This window comes from Propithecus coquereli, unplaced genomic scaffold, assembly GCF_000956105.1.
Source record: "Propithecus coquereli isolate 6110/MARCELLA unplaced genomic scaffold, Pcoq_1.0 Scaffold63, whole genome shotgun sequence".
NCBI lineage: Eukaryota > Metazoa > Chordata > Mammalia > Primates > Indriidae > Propithecus > Propithecus coquereli.
The window spans coordinates 1,432,191-1,457,472 of NW_012152285.1; the positions used below are offsets into that span (position 1 = coordinate 1,432,191).

A 25,282-nucleotide genomic window follows, 5' to 3' on the forward strand; every position below is an offset into this window, starting at 1 on the left:
CAGGAACACTCTTACACTGCTGGTGGGACTGCAAATTAGTGCAACCTCTGTGGAAAAGAATTTGGAGATACCTCAGAGAGCTAAAAATAGAAATACCATTCGATCCAGCAATCGCACTATTAGGCATCTACCCAAAAGAGCACAAAACATTCTACGATAAAGACATCTGCACCCGAATGTTTATGGTAACACAATTCACTATTGCAAGATTGTGGAAACAACCCAAGTTCCCAACAATCCATGAGTGGATTATTAAAATTTGGTATATGTTTACAATGGAATATTGCTCAATCATAAGAAACGACAGTGATCTAGCACCTCTTATACTTTCCTGGGTTAAACTTAAGCCCATTATCCAAAGTCAGGCACCACAAGAGCAGAAGAACGGGATCCACTTGTACTCACCATCAAATTGGTACTAACTGATCAACACTAGGTTGATCACATGGCAGAAATACTCTCTAGGGATTAGGGGGATGGGGGGGCAAATCTACAACTAAAGGACACGGGGAGCAGTAAAGAGACGGAAGGGCATGCCTTTAACCCGCACTTGAGTGAGGCAAAGACATAAAGTGTAACTATAATGTTTGTACCCTCACAGTACCCTGGAATAATAAAAAAAAAAAAAGAAAGAAAGAAAGAAAGTGCAACGCGCACCACCCGAAGGATGGACATATTTGAAACTCGGACTTGGTGGAGGGGGTGCAAGGGCAACATGCGTAACCTAGGCATCTGCACCCCCATGATATGCTGAAATAAAAAAAAAAAAAGACTGGACCCACCAAAGAAAACACAATTGCATTCCATCTCCTCCCTGAAATCTCATTATCTATCCCAAAAAAGAAGACTAAGGAACACAACCACACCTGAACAGACTTTTGCAGGAGGTAATGTCTGCCTCTCAGGCTCATCCAAATTCCAAAGAGAATCATTTACAACTTAATTATGTCTCCGGGGCCATTCATTCTCCTAATAATCATTTATTATTCCTCAAAAGAATTGCCTTACACTCCCCCCTTTTCAGTCCCCCAGGAAGAAGGGTATACACGCATCTGTACCTCATTGGGTTATTGGGTATTTATTCTTCTGCTATTGCCCTATGATTTATGCACATTATTAAAACTGTATGCCACTTTTTCCTGTCTGTCTATTGTCAATTCATTTCAACAGACTTAGACTTGAGAACCTTCAAAGGGAAAGTCTGAACTTCCCTACATCATCAATGTGCATTATTTCTCCTTTCTCCAACCATGGCTTTATGGGTTCAGAGAAAAATGATTAACAGTGATATTCCACATTCAGGCATAAAATTTTGTGTGTAAAATATACTCATATGCTAATAAAATATGTATCCAACTGCTAATTCTTGCTGTAAATTTGCTAATCTGACAGTTCAGAGTGGCAATAACTATGATTTTACTTTACACAAATTAAAATAAGAGAAATGTGCTACTTCCATTCTTGTAAGACGAAGTATTATATTTACCACAACAAAAAGTTTTCCTCCCTCTTTAGGTAAATTGATTTTCACATTTTTAGTTGTGTATAAATGTTGAATGTGCTAAATTGCTTTTTATTTGCAGCCAAATATGTGCCTCATCCCAGAGCATAAAAAAAAGATGTCAAAGTTCTCTCTGCAGTTTGTGACTCCTCATCACACAGCTGTGAAAGAAGCCAGCAGAGAGGGCTGGATCCCGTCTCAAAAAGTTCAAAGGCTAAAAACAATTACCTCTTCAAGGACATCAGCAAGCTTGCTGAGGATCTCTTCAGGAAGGCTCTGGAATGTTGGAACGCTGAAAAACAAAGCAGAATGATGCTGAACCCACGAACAGCAACTACTTTCATAAACAAAATGGCAATGTATCTAAATGAAAATGCAAAAACATGTCATAATAAAGAATCTGCAGATGAAGACCAGACCAATTATTGAAGCATGGTTTGATCTCTAATAGGGAAAAGGCATATTGCATGAAAAAGAGCTTGGAGGTTGGACATAACCAAGTCCAAATCACAGTTATATTTACCCGCATGACTGTGGGTGCCTCAACCATAATGAGGAGAAATCTACTCTCTCCTTTATCACTCTACTGTCACCAGATTCCTCCCAGCTCCACCTCCCTTCCCAGGTCCCCCTCCATACACACGTCTATCTCCAGGCCAACTCCTATTCATTCTTTAAGACACAGGTTGATTGATGATACATTCAAATCTGCAAGCATTCATTTAACAACTTTGGAAAGCTTCCCACTCTATGCAACCCCTCTAGGTCAAGTTCTCCTATTATGAGCTTTTTAATCCCTTACTACAAGTGTAATTAGATAATTAATCAGGTATTTGTTATTGCATATCTTCCCTGCTAGAATTAAAACTCCACAAAGATAAGAACTATGTCTGTCTTGCCCAATCCCCTGTCTTTTCAGTGATTTACAAATCACAAACGCAACAACATACGTTGAATGAAGTCATGAAAGCAAGAGTATGTGAATGCTTCATACAACAGTTATTAGCACCAGACCAGACATGATAGAGCAAAGAGTTAGACTCATAGTACTACGACACTAGTTCTTGTCTTCTCACCCTGTTCTCTTATTTTTCCCCATGAAACAGCTAATAGAAATATTGAATTATGTTGAATACACAAACCAATAAAACTTCTTTTATGTGAAGTAATAATAACTTTAAATAAAAAACCAAAAACTCATCAACACATAATTCCTGAAACTCCACTGGAAAATCTAACTGGGATGTTAAACCAAATTTTCATTTAATTATATCTCAGTGCTTGAATAGAGAAAAGACTATAAATGCACGTACATTTGCATGTCCAATATTTGAGTTACAGCATAATTCTGGCTTGATTAGAAGGATACAATGAAAGAAGCCATAGCATGTTGTTTTGATATAAGCATGAAAGTTTTGCTGTTAATTTGTCACTTTGATTTCCATAACTTAGGATAAAGCCTATTGATAAAATCCCAGGTTTTATGTAGAGGTGTAACAATTCATCCAAGACCATCTGTTTCACCAGATTTACTGCTGTGGTCTGAGCCATGAGAGTTTTAATTTCCAGAAGGCAGTCTATTTCAGCAGCTGGATGGAACATATCACACAAAGAGACAGAAGAAGTTAGAGGAAGCTGTTTTTATGAGTTATGCAGGTTGATTCATCCTCTTGAGAGAATAAAGGGGGAAAAAAGAGATAGGCAAGTTGAAAAATCTAGCCCTTCCTTGTTCTTTTAATGGGTTCTTGTTCTTTATATTTCCGTTTCTTCTAAGATGAATAATTAGAGTGCTCTATCCCATTGGGTATTTGTGGAAAACACAAACTACAACTGAGTTTTTTTCATTTTATTATAATTGTCTTTCTTCTTTAGACAGGCCTATTATTTTTATGCTACACTTTTTATTTCAATTTAGTCTGTGTCTATGTTAAGTCATACTACAATATTTTCATTTTCACGAGTTGTCATCCAGGAGAAAAAATTTTGATATTTTCTTGCTCATATAACACACTAAATAAAAACAAAACGTTAAGTTTTAGGAGAACATTTTTAACATATTATCTTTTACAATTTTAGATGTCTTTTTAAATACCTCAAAACATTGAGCAATATTTATTACTAATAAAAATTAAGGATAATTTTTGAGAAGAAACATTCTAAAAAATTACCAGTAACAACTGAAACACTTTTGGACTTAATAAAATGGAAATCATTTCACAGAAAAATAAGTACCTATACTTTTATAAATTACTCTGAAACATTTTTGTAGCCATTTTTAAGATCCTAAGATTTCTATTTTCCAAACACTAGATAAGTTTTGTCTAGTAATTAATTTGCTTTCTAAAAATTATCGGTCTACTAGTACCTTGAACATCAAGAACACAACAATGAATCCACTCATGTACTGATGTGCACATATAGTAGTACCATTCATCGGATGTTGGGCAGGTGGGAGGGGGGAGGAGGGGCTGGGTATATTCACACCTAATGGGTGCAGTGCACACCATCTGTGGGATGGACATGCTTGTAGCTCTGACTCAGGCAGGGCAAAGACAATATATGTTAACTCAAACATTGTAGCCCTGTAATACTCTGAAATAAAAAAAAAGAACACAATAATTAAAAATATTCATAGTTTGAAATTCTACCCATAAAAGATATTAGTTGAATTTTCCCCAATACACCAAAAGACATCAATTTAGACTCTACTAATTTGGACATATAATAATTCAAAATAAAGTTGCCTATGATTTAGAAACTTAAGGCAAAATAATTGCAAGGACATACTTCCAGAGAAAATGTTTAAACACTAGAGAAAAATATTTTCAGTTACATAAAAAATAACTCATTATAACAATTTACATACTAATTACAAGTAATTCTTACAGATATATTAAATGTTTTGGTTCCCTAAGGACTTGCAATAGGCCTGCAGTTACAGAATGCACTTGAATGTAATATAATAGAGATGATTTAATGTGTGGTGCTTTTCTATTGGTTTTCTAATTGAATGAAGCAAGAACTTGGAATTTGTAATGACAATAATAGAAGATTAGATTTGAATTCTTTCTATTTGCCATGCACTTGGCTAAGGGGTTTATAGATCATATAAATTCCATTTTTATAACAACCTTATCAAATAGTCATTGTTATTGTCATCTATTTTACAGATAAGACAACTGGGACCTTGAGAGTTTGCCTGAGGTCACACCACTCAGCATTGGCAAAGGATGAAAATACTCATATGTAAACTGACCACTTACTCATTGAACTACATACTTTTCAGTGAAGGTATTAAAATATTCCTTTCAAAACAGTGCTTTATTCTTTTAGAGAATAATTTAGAAATAAATCAATAATATTAATAACATTTGATTTAGCTCATTTATTTCCCAACTTTTTACTATAGAAAATGCTGCATAAACCATCTGTGGGATGGATATTCTTGAAGCTCTGACTTGAGTGGGGCAAGGGCAATATACGTAACCTAAACATTTGTACCCCCGTAATATGTTGAAATAAAAAAAATTTTACAAAATGTTGCATAAATTGAAAGCTTGAAAGAATAGTTTAAGGATTGCTTTTATCCCCTACACTTAGAATCAAAATTGTTAACATAGTGCCATTTTTGCTTTATCTACTTTCAATTCATGTATATTTCTATGTGTGCGTATAGAATAATAGATAGGTATTTTTGTATGAAAGCTTTGACAGTGAGTTGTAGATATACTTCACTAACACTTTAGCATGCAAATCCTAAAAATGAGAACATTTTCCTAAATAAATAACCTTAATATCATTATCACACATAACAAAATTAAAATTCCATAAATCACCTAATATGCATTCCATATTCAAATTTCATATTTAAATAATATAGTTTGTTTCTTCTTTTCAAATCAAGATCCAGTAAAAACCTGAACATTGCTTTTGGCTATGTCTTCTTAGTCTCTTATTCTACAACAATCCTCCCACCTTTGTCCCATATGACATTGACATTTTGAAGAGACTGGGACAGCTGTTTTAATAAATGTCCCACAGCCTTAGGTTGTCTCAATGATTTTATTTCTGATAATCTACTGTATGAAAACAATAGCAAAGAGGGAAAAACCTAAGTACAAAGAATTTTATGACAGCTATGTATCAATAAAAAAAAAATTAGGGGTAAGCCCAGCATAGTGGCTCATGAGTATAATCCCAGCACTTTGGGAGGTCAAGGTGGGAGGATAACTTGATCTGAGGAGTTTGAGACCAGCGTGGGCAACACAGCAAGATCCTGTCTCTACAAAAAAGTAAAAACAAAATTATCTGGGCATGGTAGCACACACTTGGCTTAATTGGGAGGCTGAGGCAGGAGGATCAATTGAGCCTAGAAGTTAGAGGTTACAGTAAGCTATGATCAGGCTGCTGCACTTCATCCTGGGCAATAGAGCGAGACCCTGTCTCTAAAAGAAAAAAAAAAAAATTGAGAGCACATGTAGAATAACAAACACACAGCAGGAGTTTTCAAAGTGTGGTGCAGAAGCCCAGAGATTTCCAAGACCCTTTCATGGGGTCTTCAATGTCAAAGCTATTTCCATAAGTTGTAATTTTCCCCTTTCACTCTTATTCTTTCACATGCATCAGCAGAATTCTCCAGAGGCTACTTGACATGAGATGATATCATCATTTTGATGACTAATGGAGTGTATGCTTGTATGTTGTTATGTTTTCTCAATTTTTTTAAAGCAGTAAATTTATGACAGAATGTACTGTTTACAGAAATTTAGAATGCTTTCAGTATGTCTATTATACTCTTCTTATTTATTTTTCATTATATCTGTTATAATTTCTGTAACATTATTATCCAAAAAATCATTCTTTGAAAATCCTGAAATTTTCCTTGTGTCTAAGTGGAAAAAGAAGTAAATACATTTGGATATCTTGTGTTGCAATAATAGTCTTATGTTTTTTAAAAAACATTCCTAACTTTTTGAGTTTTATCTAAAACTTATAATTTTATAGTACTAATTAATGTTAAGAATTTAATAAAAGAAAATTTATTTATTATATTTTTCTTATTTTTAAGAATTGAGTATTTCCTTTGAAAGGGTAATTAGAAATTTATATTCTCAAGCCACAGCTGCCAATTTCTAAGTCTAGAGATAAGTGGAAAATATAAAAATGTATCAAAACATCATATGCACCCCATAAATATGTACGATAATTATGTATCAATAAACTTTTTTTTTTTACTTCAGGATATTATGAGGGCACAAACATTATGGTTACACTTTATGTCTTTGCCTCACCCAAGTCCGGGTTAAAGGCATGTCCTTCCCTCCTACAGTGCTCCCTGTGTCCTTTAGTTGCAGATTTACATCCCCCCGCCAAAATCCCCCTAATCCTGGAGAGTATTACTGCCATGTGATCACCCTAGTGTTGATCAGTTAGTACCAATTTGATGGCGAGTACAAGTGGAGCCCATTCTTCCGATCTTGTGGTGCCTCACTTTGGATAATGGGCTTAAGTTTAATCCAGGAAAGTATAAGAGGTTCCTGGAATAAACTTTTTAAAATGACACATTAGAGAGTTTTCTTAAAGAAAAAAATATGATAAAAGCTATCTTTCTCTCAGAGTATAGATGATAATAATTTACCTTATTATCTTATACAACAATACCATTAAAAAGTATCATCATGCCAGTTAAATTGTGATGCTGTTTTGAGACAAATCATTCACACGTTAAAGAAAAGGAAACTGAGTTTTTAAAATGCAGACATGAATTTTTTAAAAGCCAAAAAGTGGTACAGATTTTCAAACTCAAATGAAAAAGTCTGTGAAGCATCTTACAGGTCAGTTACCATATTGTTTTGACTAGAGAAGCCCACATAATAGCTGAGACCAATGAAGCTTTGTAGAATTGACTTTGCTGAATGTCAGCTAAAGGCGAAGTCAGTAAAGGAAATCATTGCACTGCCTCTTTCTGATGACATAGCAGCTTGCTGAATTAAAGATTTAGCTGCAAAGTAAAGACTGAATTAAGATCTTGTCTGCAGAATTGGACTTTTGCTTTACAAATGGATAAAGCTACAGACATGGCTGGACTTGCTGTTTTGCCTGCATTCATCTGGTACCAGAACCAATTAATCATCAAAGAAATCATTATTTACACGAATGTGTGGTAACAAACACAAGTAGTAACTGTGATATTCAGTGTTGAATAACTTTTTAAAAAATAGACTTGAATAACTTTTAGAATCTTAAGGTTTATCTTGAAACAATTGTGTTGACATTTGCATCAGTGGTGCAAAGCATTATGGCTCCTTGGTACAAATCAAGGCAGTAACACCAAACTATGGTAATTGTTGTTATATTCTTTTTTTTTTTTTTTTTTTTTGAGACAGAGTCTCACTGTGTTGCCTGGGCTAGAGTGCCATGGCGTGGCGTCAGCCTAGCTCACAGCAACCTCAAATTCCTGGGCTCAAGCAATCCTCCTGCCTCAGCCTCCCAAGTAGCTGGGACTACAGGCATGCGCCACCATGCCCGGCTAATTTTTTTTTTCTATATATATTTTTAGTTGTCCCATTCATTTCTTTCTATTTTTTTAGTAGAGACGGGGTCTCACTCTTGCTCAGGCTGGTCTCGAACTCCTGAGCTCAAACAATCCGCCCGCCTCGGCCTCCCAGAGTGCTAGGATTACAGGCGTGAGCCACCGCACCAGGCCATATTGTTATATTCTTAATGACTACACATTCACAGTAAATTAGTTAATTAACTAATTTATTAAATTAAGTTAATATTAATGCCAGTTTCATTTTAAAATGTGAAAAGTTTTTGCTGAAATAGTAAAGGAGTTTGCTGAAATAGTAAAAGTTATTAATTTTATTAAATTTCAAACCTTAAGTATACATATTTTAATATTATGTGTGAAAAAATTGCAATTATACATGAAGCACTTCTGCATATTGATGTATAATAATTGTCTCAAGGAAAATCACTTGAATGGCTGCTGCAGTTGTAAGCTGAATTAGCCACGTTTTTCAGGGAACATCATTTTTCTACTGGAGGATGACCATTAAAATTGATTATTCAGACTTGGGTAGTTGGCGGACAGTTTCTCTAAATTAACAAGGTAAGCCTGTCACTTCAAGGGAAATAACAATGTTTGTTACCAATGATAAAATCCAAACTTTCAAATGAAAATTAAAACGTCAGAATATTTTTATCTGCTACTGTGAACAGACAAGCTTTCCAATACTTGTAGACCTTTTCCTGATGAGATCAGTAGTGATATATTGACATTGAAAAGTATGTTTTTTTTTAATATTGGAAATTTCTATAACTCAGTGAACCAATATTTTCCAAATGACCAAAACATGATGTTACAAGATCACGCATAGGTGAAAGATCCATTCAAATTACAAGATGGATCAATGAATTTTAATGTAATGGAGTATGAAAAGTTCATTGCTATGGTTTCAGATTCTGTATTACAACTAACCCTTAAGAAATTGCACTTGTTGGATAGTGGTGAAGTATCAAATCAAAATTAAGGATGTCCACAATTATTTCAAAAGGCCATTAGCATACTCCTCCCTTTTCTACTACACGTCTCTGTGACACTATATTTTCTACATATATTTCAACCAAAACAACATAAATTCAACAAATTGAATGCAGAATAAGATATAAGAATCCAGACTTTTATCAAACTAGATATTGAGAGATTTTTAAAAATTGTAACTCAAACTTTTCTCTATTTTTTTGTTTTATAAAATACAGTTATTTTCATAAAAATAGACTTTATGCTAACATGTAATATGCTTGTGATGAAGTTTTCAAATGAATTATTAAATAAATATTTTTAAAGTTTTCTCATTTTAAATTCCTCTTATGGTAGTGGCCCCCAACCTTTTTGCCACCAAGGAATGTATGCTTGTATGTTCCACAGACTGGGTTTCAGGATGATTCAAGTGCATTGCATTTATTGTGCAGTCAAACCTCTCTCCTAATGATAATCTGTACTTGTAGCATCTCCCCAGCACTAGCATCACCTCCTCAGCTCCACCTCAGATCATCAGGCATTAGATTCTCATAAGGAGCGTGCAGCCTAGATCCCTCACATGCGCAGTTTACAGTAGGGTTCGTACTCTTATGAGACTCTAATGCCACTGCTGATCTGACAGGAGGCGGAGCTTATGCAGTGATGTGAGAGATGGGGAGCGATTGTAAATACAGATGAGGCTTCTCGCTCACTCACCTGCTGCTCACCTCCTGCTGTGCGGCCTAGTTCCTAACAGGCCATGGACCGGTACTGGTCCACGGCCTGGGGGTTGGGGACCGTAGTCTTACAGTAAATATCAATAGGTATAACCTATGTATGTTGGAGAATCACTGACATATGGTGATTAAAATTGATGTATTGGTGAGAAGTATGTAAAACATGAAATACTTATAATATTAGAAGAAAAATATAGTAAATATTATGTGTACAATAGAATAATTACATTTTACTAAAACCCCTTACAATTATGAATAGAGCTTTACCAAAAAATTTAAACAACAAAGGCTTAACAAAGATTGTGTTAGGTAGAATGACTATTAGATTTATTTTTTCTCTCTTTCTACTTTCTTATATTTTCAAATTTTTCTATTTTGTGAATATATTTTCATAATACCAAAAAATATGAAGTATACAATTACGGTTACAAGTAGATAAAATGTATCTGAATGGACCCATTTAAAAAAATTCTTTAATGTTGGGGAAAAAGTTGTTTAATTAATTTGTTTATTCACCAAAAGTTATTGAGTGCTTACCAGGAGCCAGAAATTGTTTTAGGTGTTTGGGATTCATCAGCAAACAAAAGGAAAGATTGTTGCTTATTCAGCAAGGAAATAGCAAATATGGAATAAACATAATAAATAACGCATATTGTACATATTTTATATGTGCACATATATACCATATAGTACATTAGATTAAGAGCTACACAATTTTACATGATTCAAAAGTAGAACAGGGTAGCATTGATTACAATGGGAGGAGGAGGAAACTGAAACATTAAACAGGGTGACCAACATATCCTCACTGAGAAGGGAAGATTTGAGCAGAAATCTGAGATAGGTGAGGGAGATAGTTAATAGAAAATCTGGGGAAAAGAATCCAGGCAGAGGGAACAGAGTGAGCAAAGGGTTGTAAGTGCCTGGTGCATTTAGGAAGAGCAAAGGGGTTAGGGTGCCTAGACGAGGGGGAAAGTGGAAGAGTAACAGACATCAAGAGATTAAGCGTGGGGGCAGATCACAAAGGGGCTTGTAGACCATTGTAAGGACTTGGCTTGAATCTAGGTGAAATATGGAACTATTGCAAAGTTTCAAACCCAGATATGACATAATCATACTAACATCTGAAAAACATCCCTCCACCAGCTCTATGGAGAATAAATTGTGAAGGGGCAAGAGTAGAAGCTGGTAGACCAGATAGGAGTCTACGGCATGACAGATGATGGAGGTTTGGTCAGGGTGGAAGCAATGGAGGTGGTGAGGAGCAGTTGGGCTCTGTTATATTTTTAAAGTAGGACCATGATCTCCTCGTAGATTGGATGTGGGATGAGAAAGAAGAGAGTGTAACTCACCCTAAGAACAAATTTCAATCACCCCTGTATGTTTTTTTATAATCCTCTCCCTTAACTACTTGACCTTTTGAGTTATTTCCCAAAAATGGTGGCTTTTCTGCAAGACAAAGGAGCTGAGATTCTGAAGGCCCCTGGGCTGACTTCCTGATGCCAAGATTCACCATCCTATACAACCTGCCCCCAATGAACGTAGTCCCTTTTAGTTACACCAGGACCTGCCCCAAGGCATGTGGCCCCTTCTTTAAAAGCCCATGATCTCCGTTAGTCTGAGCTTCCCCTGTTCTTGGACAAGAAGTCTGTCATTGGATAATCACAGTCATGGAGCATTACAAAAAAAAAAAAAAAAGAAGGCTGTCATATTCAAAAATTCCTTTCTTCCTCAGCAATCCTCATTATCTCAATAAGCGACTGACCTAGGCTGAAACTCCTTTGCAATTTCAACAATAAGAGGAGGCAAGGATGGCTCCTTGAGGTGGAAAAAACATATAAAAAGAGCTTAATTTTTTTCAATACTTAACAAGCAAGTTTTTTTTTAACCTACCTAGTAGTAAAGGGTTAGATTTTATCAAAAGGTTATAATTTTAAAATATAATGAAAGAGTATCTGATGTAGCCCTGTGTCTATAAGGCAAAACGTCTGAACAAACACAAGTTTGGAACTAGTTCTTTACCTAGAACAAAGCTTACAGAGTTATATTAATTATATTTGGGTAGCATTTGGAGAATAGTAGCCTTTTGATTATGTCATAGTAAGCAGCTCCGTATCAAATTTAATGACACATGATATTGACAAGTATTGCTTATTACTGTGCCAGTGACTTTCTACAGAATCATAGCAGAAATCTCTGACTTACCAAAGAAATCAATTTGTACTGACAAAGGATTAAAGTAAGAGTCCTTAACCTTATAGCTCTCTAATTATCCCCCTTTGTAAGCTCATCAAAAATGTTCTGCACCAGACATACTCTTCTCCCTTAACTGGATGGTTTGGCATTGATCCCGGTTATAGTCTGTTATGCAATAGTCTTGTAACAGGTCTTCCTTCCCTGAGTCTCTTGTCCCACATCTCAATCCAATCTGCTTTACACATCATTGCCAGATTTATTTACTATTAGCACTGTTTAGCCTTTTATCACACAATGGCCCCAACTCTTTAATAGCTGTCTATTATCTCTCAAGATTAAGAGAATTAATTTTTTTGGCATAAAAATAATAAAGCAAACCACTCTAGAGATACGAAGTATATTGTAATTTTATCATTCATGAGATAAAGTTTAAATTCCTTTATACTAGAGAATTGTATAGTGTGTAAGCATATGGGCATAGAATCAAAGGGAATCAGGCTGAATTAGGCTCTGCTACTAAGCTTTTGGCAAGTCACTTAACCTTTCCAGGTCTCAGACCTCTTTCTTTACAAAAAAGAGGATCATACGACCTTCCACATAGGGTTGTGATGAACACAAGAGAAATACTAGGTGTAAAGCACGAAGAAGGTGCCTGGCACATAGTAAATGCTCAATAAACTTCAGCAGCCACTACAACTACAATAGAGTATATGTAAATTGTTCTTAATTGTACTATTGTCCACGATTTTCAGGAATCAATAGAAATTTTTAGTGTGTTAGATATGAATCTCAGTCTAGACTCAGGAATGCTGGAAATATCCATTCCTTCATTTTTAGAAAAAATCAAATTATACGTAGTTGATTTGGAGTTATCAACCCTTCTTTTTCAGTGAAAAATTGAATCATATTTATTGTTTAGCTCTTCCCCAAGGTCAGACCTGAATCTGGGAAGCATATCATGCCCAAAAGGTGGAAAGTAAAATCTCTAATCTCCCTGCTATCAAGGTCACAAAGGACCATTGATGCCCAATGGCTCTATGCTTTTAAGTGCACAGAGGAGGGGAACTTTCAGTCAAGCTGGGAACCCTGGTGCTTCAGGTCAGCCTCTGCAGGCAATTCCATGCAGAGAAACCTGATCTTGGGGAAATGTCTCCAAGATGCTTCTCTTTCTCTCTTAGACTCCGGACACTCTTAATAAAATTTCTTCCAGTGAATTTGGGCTTTTAAAATAGATAAGAAGAGTCTTATCTTCTAGAAGCTCCTAACAGTGACCAAAAACTTTTAGATCTAGAAATGTAAAGAGCCTATCAACCTGCTTGGAAAAGGAAAAGATAACAACATAGGGAAAATATTTTAATAAACTGTCCTTGAAGCCATCTTCACAGGGTTAACAAGAATTCTGGATAGAAATATAGTTATAATTAATCAGGCTGCACTTTGGCCCACTTCCTGGTAACCAAAAGTCACTGGGTACTGACCATTTGCATTCTCATTGTTCCTATGGATAGGACTTTTGACATTAGAATCATAAGGCTTCTGGTTAAGAATTAGTTTGCATTCCCCCATTGTTTTTATAGACAGGGTCTCTGACTTCAGAATGGCTTTTGTTTAAGAATTGCTTAAGATGCTTTTCAGATCCTTAATTCAGCAGGAGAATGTAGTTTCTTCATCTTCCAGTCTCATGACTCCACCCTTCACTCTTAGAAAACCCAACCATCTTCACACTTCAGCCCACTCCAAAATCTTTACAATCCCTAGCCCCAAAGTCATGGCGAAGTGAATGTGAAGTTTCCTCCTGTCTCCTCATTCAGCAGCCCCATGATTATACTTCTTTCTCTGTTGCAACCCGCATATCAGCCTATTGACTTCCCATGTGCATTAGGTAACAAACCTATTATATTTATATCCTCCAGATCCATCTCTAACATTTGCAGGACCCTCGTTCCCAGTGCAAGCAAGCTTCATCTACCACAACTAGCTCCATCCAAACACACAGACATAGCAGCCATTTGGCCAACACTCAGGCATAGGGGTGGGCAAAATGATAGAGCAGGAAGAAGGAACCTGGGGAACAGGCCTGTGCAAATCCTGGAAGTGAGCTTAGGGCCATCTGGGCAAGACATTACAGGGTCTCCATTCTTGGCCTATAAAGGATGGTCAGGCAAGGCGTATCATCTTGGTTCCTCACCAAGAAGAGGGTCACATTCAGAAAAGATGGAAGTGTTCAGGGACAGGTGGCCCTGAAGATGATACTGTTGTCATTTTCTACTCATCCATTTCTCTCCCATCCTTACTGAATGCTATAGCCAAACACCGACCCTCCCTACCTAAGCCTGAAGCTTTATGCCTTTTCTCCTGTAAACTCAAGTACATTCTCCAAAACCTCTTCATTCATTCCATGAGTCTCAGTTCAAATGACTAATTTAATGATGGCAGAAAATTTAGTAATTTTTGAAATGATTTAAAAGAAATCTATGAAGTATCTTCATTATCCCTGTAATTCTCCTTTAAACAGGAGTTATATTCTCATCAATTAAGTATCTTCCCTACCATCATAAATATAGGTAGCATGTATAATACATAGGCAAATCACTTCAGCTCACTGAAACTCAGTGTTTTCATCTCTAATATAGAAATATTAGAGGCCGGGCGCGGTGGCTCACGCCTGTAATCCTAGCTCTCTGGGAGGCCGAGACGGGCGGATTGTTTGAGCTCAGGAGTTCGAAACCAGCCTGAGCAAGAGCGAGACCCCGTCTCTACTAAAAATAGAAAGAAATTAATCGGACAACTAAAAATATATAGAAAAAATTAGCCGGGCATGGTTGCACATGCCTGTAGTCCCAGCTACTTGGGAGGCTGAGGCAGGAGGATCGCTTGAGCCCAGGAGTTTGAGGTTGCTGTGAGCGAGGATGACGCCATGGCACTCTAGCCTGGGCAACACAGTGAGACTCTGTCTCAAAAAAAAAAAAAAAAAAAAAAAGAAATATTAGAGATAATAGGTCTGGCCTAAGCAATCCCAGACTGCTACCATGAAATAACATGAGAGAATATATGTGAAACTGCTTTCAAATTAAAGCACTATACAAATATCAGTGATCATGCTGTTTATAAAAGCAACACAAATCTGAAAATTGTTGTCTTAAAACCATCTTCTAAAACTATGCTATATCCAACTACAAACTTTCAGATTTCATTTTAATATAATTCAACTCTGCAGATTCTTATACCATATCTTTGGTCAAAATGCCCTAGGCCAGTTGTTTCTAAACTTCAAAGTCATCAGAGGGTATGTTCCAAAATGTCATGGTATGGGTTTCAAGAAATCAATGTAATTTTTAAATTGTGGTAAAATATAAATAACATAAAATACACTCTCTTAACCATTTTTAATATATATATATTTTAAATAGAGATCAAGTCTCGCTATATTATCTAGGCTAGTCACAAACTCCTGGCCTCAAGTGATCCTCCCGCCTTGGCCTCTCAAAGTGCTGAGATTACAAGGCATGAGACACATAACCATTGGCCATAACCATTTTAAAGTGTACAGTCCAGTGGCATTAAGTGCATTCATACTGTTGTGTAACCATCACCACTATCCATCTCCAGAGCTTTTTCACCATCTCCCACTGAAACTTTGTACTCATTAAAGAATAATTCCCCATTCCCCTGTCCCCTCAAGCCCTGACAACCACTATTCTATTTTCTGTCTGTACAAATTTGACTGTGCTAGGTACCTCTTAGAAACAGAATCATATAGTATATGTATCTTTGTGTCTGGATTATTTCATTTCGCATAATGTCTCAAGATTCATCCATGTTGTTCAATGTATGTTTTAATATATATCCAGATGATTTTAATGTGCAGTGAGGTTGACAGCCTTACCAGTCAGTTATTTTCATTTGGTATATGATAATTTAAAATAATCATTAAAACGCACAACCCCATTCCAGTTTATTTTCTGAAGTACAGCCAAGTTTTCAACCTACATTATGTCTTATCAGTCTTTGAATTCCCCCGTTTGGAGACACTTCTTCCAGATTCATCTCAAGGACAACTTCTTCTGGGAAATGATCCTTCACAACTTTTTTGCTAATTTAATTTTTATTTTTTTAAGAATTTTTGTCTGAGTCTGCTTGCAAGGGAAGACGACTTTCTCTCTACATTTAAGTAGGCGTGCTGCCTGAATAGCACCTACACTTGTATGATAACTATCTGTTGGTATATTTGTCTCCTCCCGCTAATATATAAATTCATTGAAAGCCCTCTTTGTAGCATATAATAGCGGGAACCCTAGAATCAGAAAAAAAAAAACAGTTTTGAATCCCACCCAGCACTTCCACTTCTTAGCTGTGTAACTACAGGCAAGTTTTATTTAAAGCCAAGAAGCTTCCTTAGTTGGTAAGTTAAAACAACAAAACTTAGCTCATGGAGCTGTTGTTATTATTAATAAATATGAAGTACTTACCAAAGGGGCTGCCATGAGGTAAGCACTCAATTAAAGGGACATATAATTTAGTTTATGTAATTCTACATTTAGCATAGAATGTGCTATGTAGTAGGTACTTAAAACATGCACATTGAAGGAATATATGCAATAAAGCCAAGTGCAATGAAGTAACAGTGGCTCTGACCCAAGATCATTACCTGGGGTTGTACAATTTGCACACTGTACAAAGGCATCTGCATGGGGGATGAATAGGAGCTGAAATTCAGCCCACCCACTGTCTGGATACCACACATTTTACCCTGACAGAGGCTGCTTCAGCCCAGAGGAAGAAGCGCTTCTTGTATTTCAAAAAAGGTGCCATGTTTATAGTTGCCCTGGTCTATGTAAAGGATCTTCTGCTTGTCATCTTTTAGGAACCACGGGAATATTTCCTCGAAGCTATTTACTGAAGAAGAATTCAGAAAAGAAAGTTATTTACTGACAGAGACTTCGTAAAAACCAACTCTTTGAATAGCCTTTTAAAACACCCACTGAAGGGCTAATTTCAAAATCAGAACTCACGTTACTCTGGTGCTTCAGTCAAAATGACCATCAGAAAACAGCCACTAATGACATACTTTACTAAATTGACTCTGAAATGTTTAATAGCATCTAACACTGTGGCTTATTCAAAATATCACACTGTACCCGATCTTTGCTCTGTGCATTGTGCAATAGTCTATGCCTGCCTCAAAAATAAAATTTCATGGGTTTTTATGGAATGAAACAAATCACATCTGATAGTTACAACTGAAAAAGGAACAAATAACCTTTTAAATATTTAATGGCTTCACTAATGATAATCTGCCTATAAGGTTTTGCCCTAATTTTTTATCCAATCTTTTGAACCTTGGGAAGTGATCCCCTACCCCCACTGGCTAAGTCTTATTATACAGCAGTGTTTCTATTGGCATTTGGGACAGCATATGTCTTTGTGCAGGGCTGTCCTGTGTGCTATAGGATGTTTAGCATCTCTCATTTATATCCGTGAAATGCCAGTAGCATTCCTGGTCCTTGTAACAAGTAAATATCCTTTGGAGAGTGAAATTGTCCGAAGTTTAGAATTCTCACTGTATAATTTTCCCAATTCATCAAGTGAGTTTTCTATTTGTTCTGCTTGAAACCTCAAAACCCCTGGTGATTTTGTGTTGCTCAAACTCCCATCTCCATGTGGCTGGATACCTGTTGCCTATTTATTCCTATGTTGAGAAGCCATCTGTTTAAAGTGCTTCTGGAACCTAGCCACCTACACGTGAATACATAAATGGATCTAAGACTCTTCATCCTTTTTTTATGGCTGTTTCCAAAACCACAGTATTTAAAACACTATTTCTGTAATACATTTCTAGGTATTCCACACCAAAAGAAGGGTTTCATGAATAAATAAGGGAATTCTGAGTTATAGAAACTTGGAAATCCTCTTTACTATAGGACTTATTAGAGCCTTTATTTTGCTAAAATATACTAAGAAAGCTAACTGGAGAGGGAAAAGAGTATTTTCCAAACATATTCAACCAGGTAAACCCTTTATTCAGTAATATCTATTAGCTTATCAAGGAATTTCATGCTACACAGTTTGGAAACATTGGCTTATATTAAGGTGCCAAGTTTACAATACCCTCTATTCTTGACATGGAATAGATTTTCACGTGGCCTCTTTGTGAATTACTCCATATTTGTAAGATAAAATCCAGCCATAGTCTTTTCTGAGAAGTCTTGCTTGATAAACCCCCTAATCTCTCACCTCCCCTTCTGCCCACACACTTTAGATTCTGCACGGACAGATTGATTATACAGAATACAGATGCCCTTCATCTGTGCTCCTGGGGTACCCTGTGTCTACCTCTGTCATAGCAATTATTGTATTGTGATTGTCAGTTTATTTATCTATTTCACACTTGATCAGCAAACTATGGCCCACTAGTCCACTGCCTACATGTGTAAATCAAATTTTATTGGAATACAGTCGTGCTCACTGGTGTAAGTATTATCTATGGCTGCATTTATGATACAATGGCAGTTGAGTAGTTGCAACAGAGACAATATGGCTCGCAAGCCTAAGATATTTACTACTTGCTCCTGTAGGGAAGTATTTGCCGACCCCTGCCCTAGTCAATTATCATCTTAAAGATATGTGTAGTGTCCAATTCCTTCAGCTTAATGCCTAGTAAATGATAAGATACTCAAAGTTTATTGAATGATAAAATTTTTTTGCCTTTCAGAATCAATCTACAAATGTATAACCTTGGGGTGAATGGAATATTCAACTCAGGTCATATAGTCAAAGATCTTGTTCAATGCAAAAATAGTTTTTTCTGTGTCAACTTGGAAATATAGATTCAAATGAAGTTAACTCTCAATAAATAAAAATCCTTGTATAGAAGTATATAATTTAAAGATAGCACAGAATTCAAAGATTCACTCTATAGAGAATCTTTTATATATTAATTCCTAGTATGAATGCTTCTCAAAAATAATTTCGAATCTTTCAAATATGAAACTTGGACATAAAGACTATCTGGCTCCAACATCTGTCACTCCATTGACTGTCAGGGTTAATTTGGCTGATTTGGCTGGCTAGGCAGGTGTCCCCTTTGTCTCTCACTGCTCCATGTGTGTCTCTCCAGAAGCTGTGTGCTTGGTCAAAGGGGACGACATTCCCTGATAGAGGAGGACCATTCTTCAGACAAGGGTATGTGTGTGAGTAGCTGCACTCTCCTGCTAGAACATCTAAACAAGCTTTCAAAGATGAAACTTCTACTTTTTTACCTTCTACTAAAAAAGATTTAATATAATTTACACAATGATTTATGTTCCTTCCATTATCATATATATTAATTTTTAGTCAACCTTAACAACATAGCTTAGTCGTAGAGTGATGCATAGTTCCTCGATTTTGTATATGGCTAATGAATGAATACCATGTAGGAGACTTCTGCAGTCAGGTAACAGACTATATAACCTGACAATTTATCCTAAGAGATCTGTAAGTGATGATAGATTAGTTTAGTATCTTTCAGGTTCACATTTGGATTCCAGGAGACAAATGTCATAATCCAAAGGAGTGACTTGAATAGAAATTATAGGAATTAGGACAGATTAATAGGAAGGTGAGAATGGATGTTGAGTGGTAGGCCCTATGAATCTCTCATTAAGCACATAAAGAAAATCAATTATATGGGGAAAAATCAGATCACTCTCTGTTGTTTTATAATGGCAATTAAAATACTATTATATTTTATCATCTTTAAGCACTTAATAATTTTAGCTCAGCCTTCACATATTTCTGCTATCATTAAAATTTAAGTTTTTATTTTAACTAGTAATATTAACAAATGTCAGAGTGCTATAAGACAGTATCAAATGTTAATTCTATCTTAATGGTATTTTTTTAAATACATATTTTTTTTTATTTCGGCATATTACAGGAGTACAAATGTTTAGGTTACATATATTGCCTTTGCACCGCCCGAGTCAGAGCTACAAGCATATCCACCCCCCTGACAGTGTGTACCGCACCCATCAGGTGTGAATATACACAACCCCTCCTTCCCCCCACCTGCCCAACACCCAATGAATGTTACTACCATATGTGCACGTAAGTGTTGATCAATTAATATCAATTTGATGGTGAGCATATGTGGTGCTTGTTTTTCCATTCTTGTGATACTTCACTTAGTAGAATGGGCTCCAGCTCCATCCAGGATAATATAAGAGGTGCTAGATCACCATTGTTTTTTGTGGCTGAGTAGTAATCCATGGTATACATATACCACATTTTATTAATGCACTCATGTATTGATGGGCACTTGGGTTGTTTCCACATCTTTGCAATTGTGAATTGTGCTGCTATAAACATTCGAATGCAGATGTTCATACACTGCTGGTGGGACTGCAAACTAGTACAACCTCTATGGAAAGTAATATGGAGATACCTCAAAAAGCTAAAAGTAGAACTACCATTTGATCCAGCAATCCCATTACTGGGCATCTACATAAAGGAAAAAAAGATAATCTATCTTGATGGTATTTTAGAAAGATAGGACCACATATGTACAATATAAATACTTTTTAAAATTTTAAAACATAGTATTGTATTTATTTAAGTCCTAGCCATGTTGCTTAGTAACTATGTGACTTTTAAAAATTAATTAACCTCTCTCAGTCTGTTTTCTCATCAGTGAAATAGAAGTAATCATAGAATTTTATATGAACCAATTTTTTTTGGCTTAGTAATTCTTTAGATTTCTTCTTTAGATTCTCTTTTTATCTACCTTATGCGCATGAAGAGATAGAAACTTTAAGACATCTAACAAGTAACTTAATCTCTTTGTGTCTAAGTGGCATAACCTAGACTGAGATAGAGCTCCCATAGGAATCTCAACCAGCTAGTGCCTGGGGTTCAGTTGCCAAATCTCAGATCGCCTAACTAGCAACATTACCCCCTGTATTCTATATCTTCCCTGCTCTAGGGTAAGGCCACCATGGAGAAAACTCATGGCCCTTTCAAAAAGTGAATTTGTTTCTATGATCAGCCTATGAAAGTCCCATTGGTTTGAGACATAAGGCTGTAGGATCACAAAAGAGTTGTGAAAGCCTGGGCAGAAGTTGCAGTAATGCTTTTGATTGACATGTCAAAGTTCAGTTTGCTGAAAGAGGAGTCCTTGTACTTTTTCATAAGTAGAATTAATAGTGTGCTAGTTTAGTTTGATTAATACAACCTTGTTCTCAACAGTTGCCAGTTTTCTCTTTTGAATTTTCATGATCGAACTAAACAGTACTTTGGCAAAAGGCATGCCATTAGTGGCCAATATTTCTCTGACTTAAGTCTTTAATTTTTAATTTTTTAGCTTATTGAGGTATAATTGATGCACAGTAAAATACAAATGTTTCATGTATACATCTTGATGAGTTTGGACATAGGCATACACCCATGATATTATCACCACAACCAAAGTACTAAGCATATTTATGATCTCCAAAAATTTCCTGGTGTTCTTTTGTGGGTTTCTTATTTTTGTGTTTATTTTGCGATAAGAAAATTTAACATGAGATATATCCTCTTAAAATATATTATAGTACACAATGCTGCATTGTTAAAAATAGGTAATACATTGTACAGCAAACCTGTAGAACTTAGTCATCTTGCATAACAAAAACTTTATGCCATTGGAAAACAATTTCCCATTTTCTTCCCCCCAATCCCCTGGCACCATCTATCTGAATAGAGGTTAATGCCCAGTATATATAAGAATCTCCTACAACACAATAGTGAAAAACAAAAACAAAAAAACTGTTAAAAAATGAGCAAAGGAGTTTAATAAACATTTCTCCAAAGAAGATATACAAATGGCTGTTAGGTGTATGAAAAAGTGCTTAACGTGGCTTATCATTAGGAAAATTCAAATCAAAACCACAATGAAATATCACCTCATATCTGAGAAGATGGCTGTCATCAAAAAACCAAAACCAAACAAACAAACAAAAACAAAAGTGTCGGTGAGGATGAAGTGAAATTGGAACCCTTAAACACTGTTAGTGAGAATGCAGAATGGTGTAGACACTGTGGAACATGTTTGAGTTTCCTCAAAAAAGTTAAAATAGAACTACCATATGATCCAGCAATCCTAATTCTGGGAATGTATACACAATAGCTGAAATCAGTATCCTGAAAAGCTATCTTCACCCTCATGTTCCATGTAGCATTATTTACAATAGCCAAGGTATGGAAATGACCCAAATCTCCATTGACAGAAGAATGGATTTAAAAATGTGGTATATAGTTGGCCCTCCATATCTGTGGGTTCCACATCTACAGGTTCAACCAACCATAGATTGACAATACAGTATTGTATGATGCATATATGCAAAGACAGAGGGCTGACTTCATATACTTGCGTTCTCAGGGCCAAATGCAGGACTTGAGTGGATATGGATTTTGGTATCCATGGTGGGCCCTAGAACTAATCCCCTGTGGATACCTAGGGACAACTGTATATATACAATAGAATATTATTCAGCTTTAAAAAAGAAGGTTATCTTGCCATTTGCTACAACATGGATGAACCTATGGAACATTATGCTCAGTGAAATAAGCCGGTCACAGAAGGATAAATACCACATGATTTCACCTATTCGAGGTGTCTAAAATAGTCATCCTCATAGAAACAGAGGAAACTCCTCTAACTTTTGACTCTGACTTAAATCTCAGCTCCTATCTCTAATGACTGAAATATTTATCCAACATTAGCATGTTGGCATGAGACCCTCAAGCTTTATTACATGAAAAGTACTGGGAATATGCTGGCCCTACATACCTGTGCTTTTTTTTTAATCCTAGGGAAAATAAAATGTGTATACCTAAATTCTAATAGTCCTTTTGCTGGAGTTGTAAATGGCTTAGATTAAATGCCAAAGTTGATGTTTTAAAAAGATTGCAGCTTGTAATAGCAATTCTGAAATATGTATAACACATGTAGGTATGGTGACAAAAATAAATTTTTGGTTCTGGCTTCCTTTGTGAAGAATTGTGGCTATAAAATACATATTAAGAAATCTTACTTGGGTAACTATACATGTGATGACATTGCTTTTATGGCACCATGCTAGGTTTTGAGAATTCGGAAGAAAAAAGATACATTTCATGTTCTCTGGTTTAGAGAGGTTATGGAAATATAAAAAGTTATTTAAAAAAAACAACGAAAAAAATATTATGGAAATGGATAAGTAATAGACAAAAGTATAATTAAGTTTAGAAATAAATAATCATGTGCTTTGGGGAAAAAAAGAAGAACCAAGCAGATTCAGGTTGCGAGTAGATGTCAGGAAAGAAAGGAAACATCTAAGATACAGAAGAGGAAAGAGCAGATAATAACTGGGTTTCAAAGTAATAGGATATCAGCATTCCAAAACTGGGAACAATGTCTACAAAGGCACAGAGGTGTGAAACAGCATATTAAATGTGAGAATTGCATGTGATCTGATATGGCTAGAATGTGGGATTTGACAAGGGAGAAATAAAAAATAAAAGGAGAGTTGAGAAGATGAGGAAGTATTCAATCATGAAGAGCCATGATAGTAATTGAATTAGAGCTGGGAGAACAGAGAATGGAAAATATATCCCGTAAATCTATGTAAAATATTCCCTGATAATTTATTAAAAAGCAAGTCCATTGCATTTTGAAGGAACCTTTGCCTGATTTTATAAGAAAATACCTTATAAGGCAATTTTCTCTTATGCTGCTAAAACAGAATTGGCCATTAAATAGCTGAGTGGGCAAGTCACAGCACCCTTGGCTTCACTTTTCTCATTAGCAAACAATAACAATAACAACTAACTTAGCAGTTATCACATGCCTAACACTGTTCTTTGTTCTTTGAATTAACTCATTGTAATTGCTTTACCTGTATTAACACCACATTGTGAAAAGTAATGACTTCATTACATGTAAAGCAATATTATTACTATCTCCATTTTACAGGTGAGAAGAATAAGTTATGGAGACAAAAACAAACTTGCCTGAGATTGCGTAGTTTGTCAGTACTGTAGTTGAAAGAAAGTGTGAGATAAATTTCCAAGAGTCTATTTCTTTGTAGCACTGAGAATAGTGGGCGAGGCATACAGTAGGTGCTCAAAACTCAAATAAATGAACAAATCAATATCTCTGTGGTGAATTAAAGATGGTTCTAAACCTTTTGCCACTTCTTCCATCAAGAGGTGGAGGCTAATTCCCCTCCCCTTGAATCTGAGCTAGGCTGGCGACTTGCTTTGGCCAAAAGAATGGGACCAAAATAACGTGCCAGTGCTCAGTGGGTATAAACCTTTAAAAAAGCCTGTAACTTACATTTTTGGCTCTTGAAAACCAGGCAGCAAGCTGTAAAGAAATGCATCCTAGACTACTGTCTGATGAAAGAAAATTTGAAGAGAGGCCCTGAGGGATGGCAGGCCATCTTGGATGTTCCATTTGTATGCACTTCACCTGTAATACATGGAGTTGAACATTGGCTGACTAACACCAGTCAACCCAGGGAGTCATGAGAAACAATAAATCAGGTTGTGTTAAGCCACTACATTTTGGGGTAATTTAGGGCACAGAAATCATCTCTGAAACAGTATATTTACTTGTCTCCTGTAAAGGTAAAGCCAAGCTTTTGTCATAATGAATCTATGATTCATTCAAGGAAAACTATCACCCCCATCAGCCTGTTTTCTGTGTAACATCTTCATCTTGCCATTTACTTGAAAGGCATTTGGAAGTGGCAAAAGATGCCTTCTTTTCTGAAAAATAAAAGAACACTTGAGTTTCAGGAAAAGAACACTTGAATTTCAGGAAATTCATTCTCAAAGAAAAACCTCTTTCTGCTTTAAAATGGCTTTTCATCTGAGAAATTTTTTAATAATTGAAGAACATAATTCCTTGCCCCTTATTTCCTGTGACAGTCTTAAGGCATTCTACCACCTGGAAGGTTGAATGGACTAGTAAAAGGAAGACGATGAAGTTGGAGACAGCCACACATAAAAACTTACACAAATACAACAGGTTCTTTTTAAAGTACATTTGTGATCGCAGCCAATTCCATTTTGACATGCTGACCTGCCAGTGGAAACATGCTGCAAATTTTCTTTCAGAGAAAACACCTGTGTCCTTTAAAACTCCAAAACAACTCAGAGATAAATAAAAATGTTAATCCATAGAGTGGTTGTTTGATTAACATGACAGTTTAATAGCACAGATGTAGCCCCGGCCATTTATTTCTTTCCATAACCAAAAACATCTTTCTTAATTCATAGGTAAATCATGATTACTTTAATACTGCAGTAAAGTCACATAAG

At 35.9% G+C, this 25,282-nt stretch overlaps 1 protein-coding gene across 2 annotated transcripts in view; it reads right to left on the reverse strand.

Moving 5' to 3' along the window:
• Window positions 1-25,282, reverse strand: part of PRKG1 (protein kinase, cGMP-dependent, type I) — a 1,343,769-nt gene that overhangs the window by 381,681 nt on the left and 936,806 nt on the right. For both annotated transcript variants that reach the window (XM_012659754.1, XM_012659753.1), the window contains exon 5: window positions 1,730-1,793. In XM_012659754.1, the coding sequence (XP_012515208.1) occupies window positions 1,730-1,793 (64 nt within the window). The remainder of the gene's footprint in view (window positions 1-1,729; window positions 1,794-25,282) is intronic.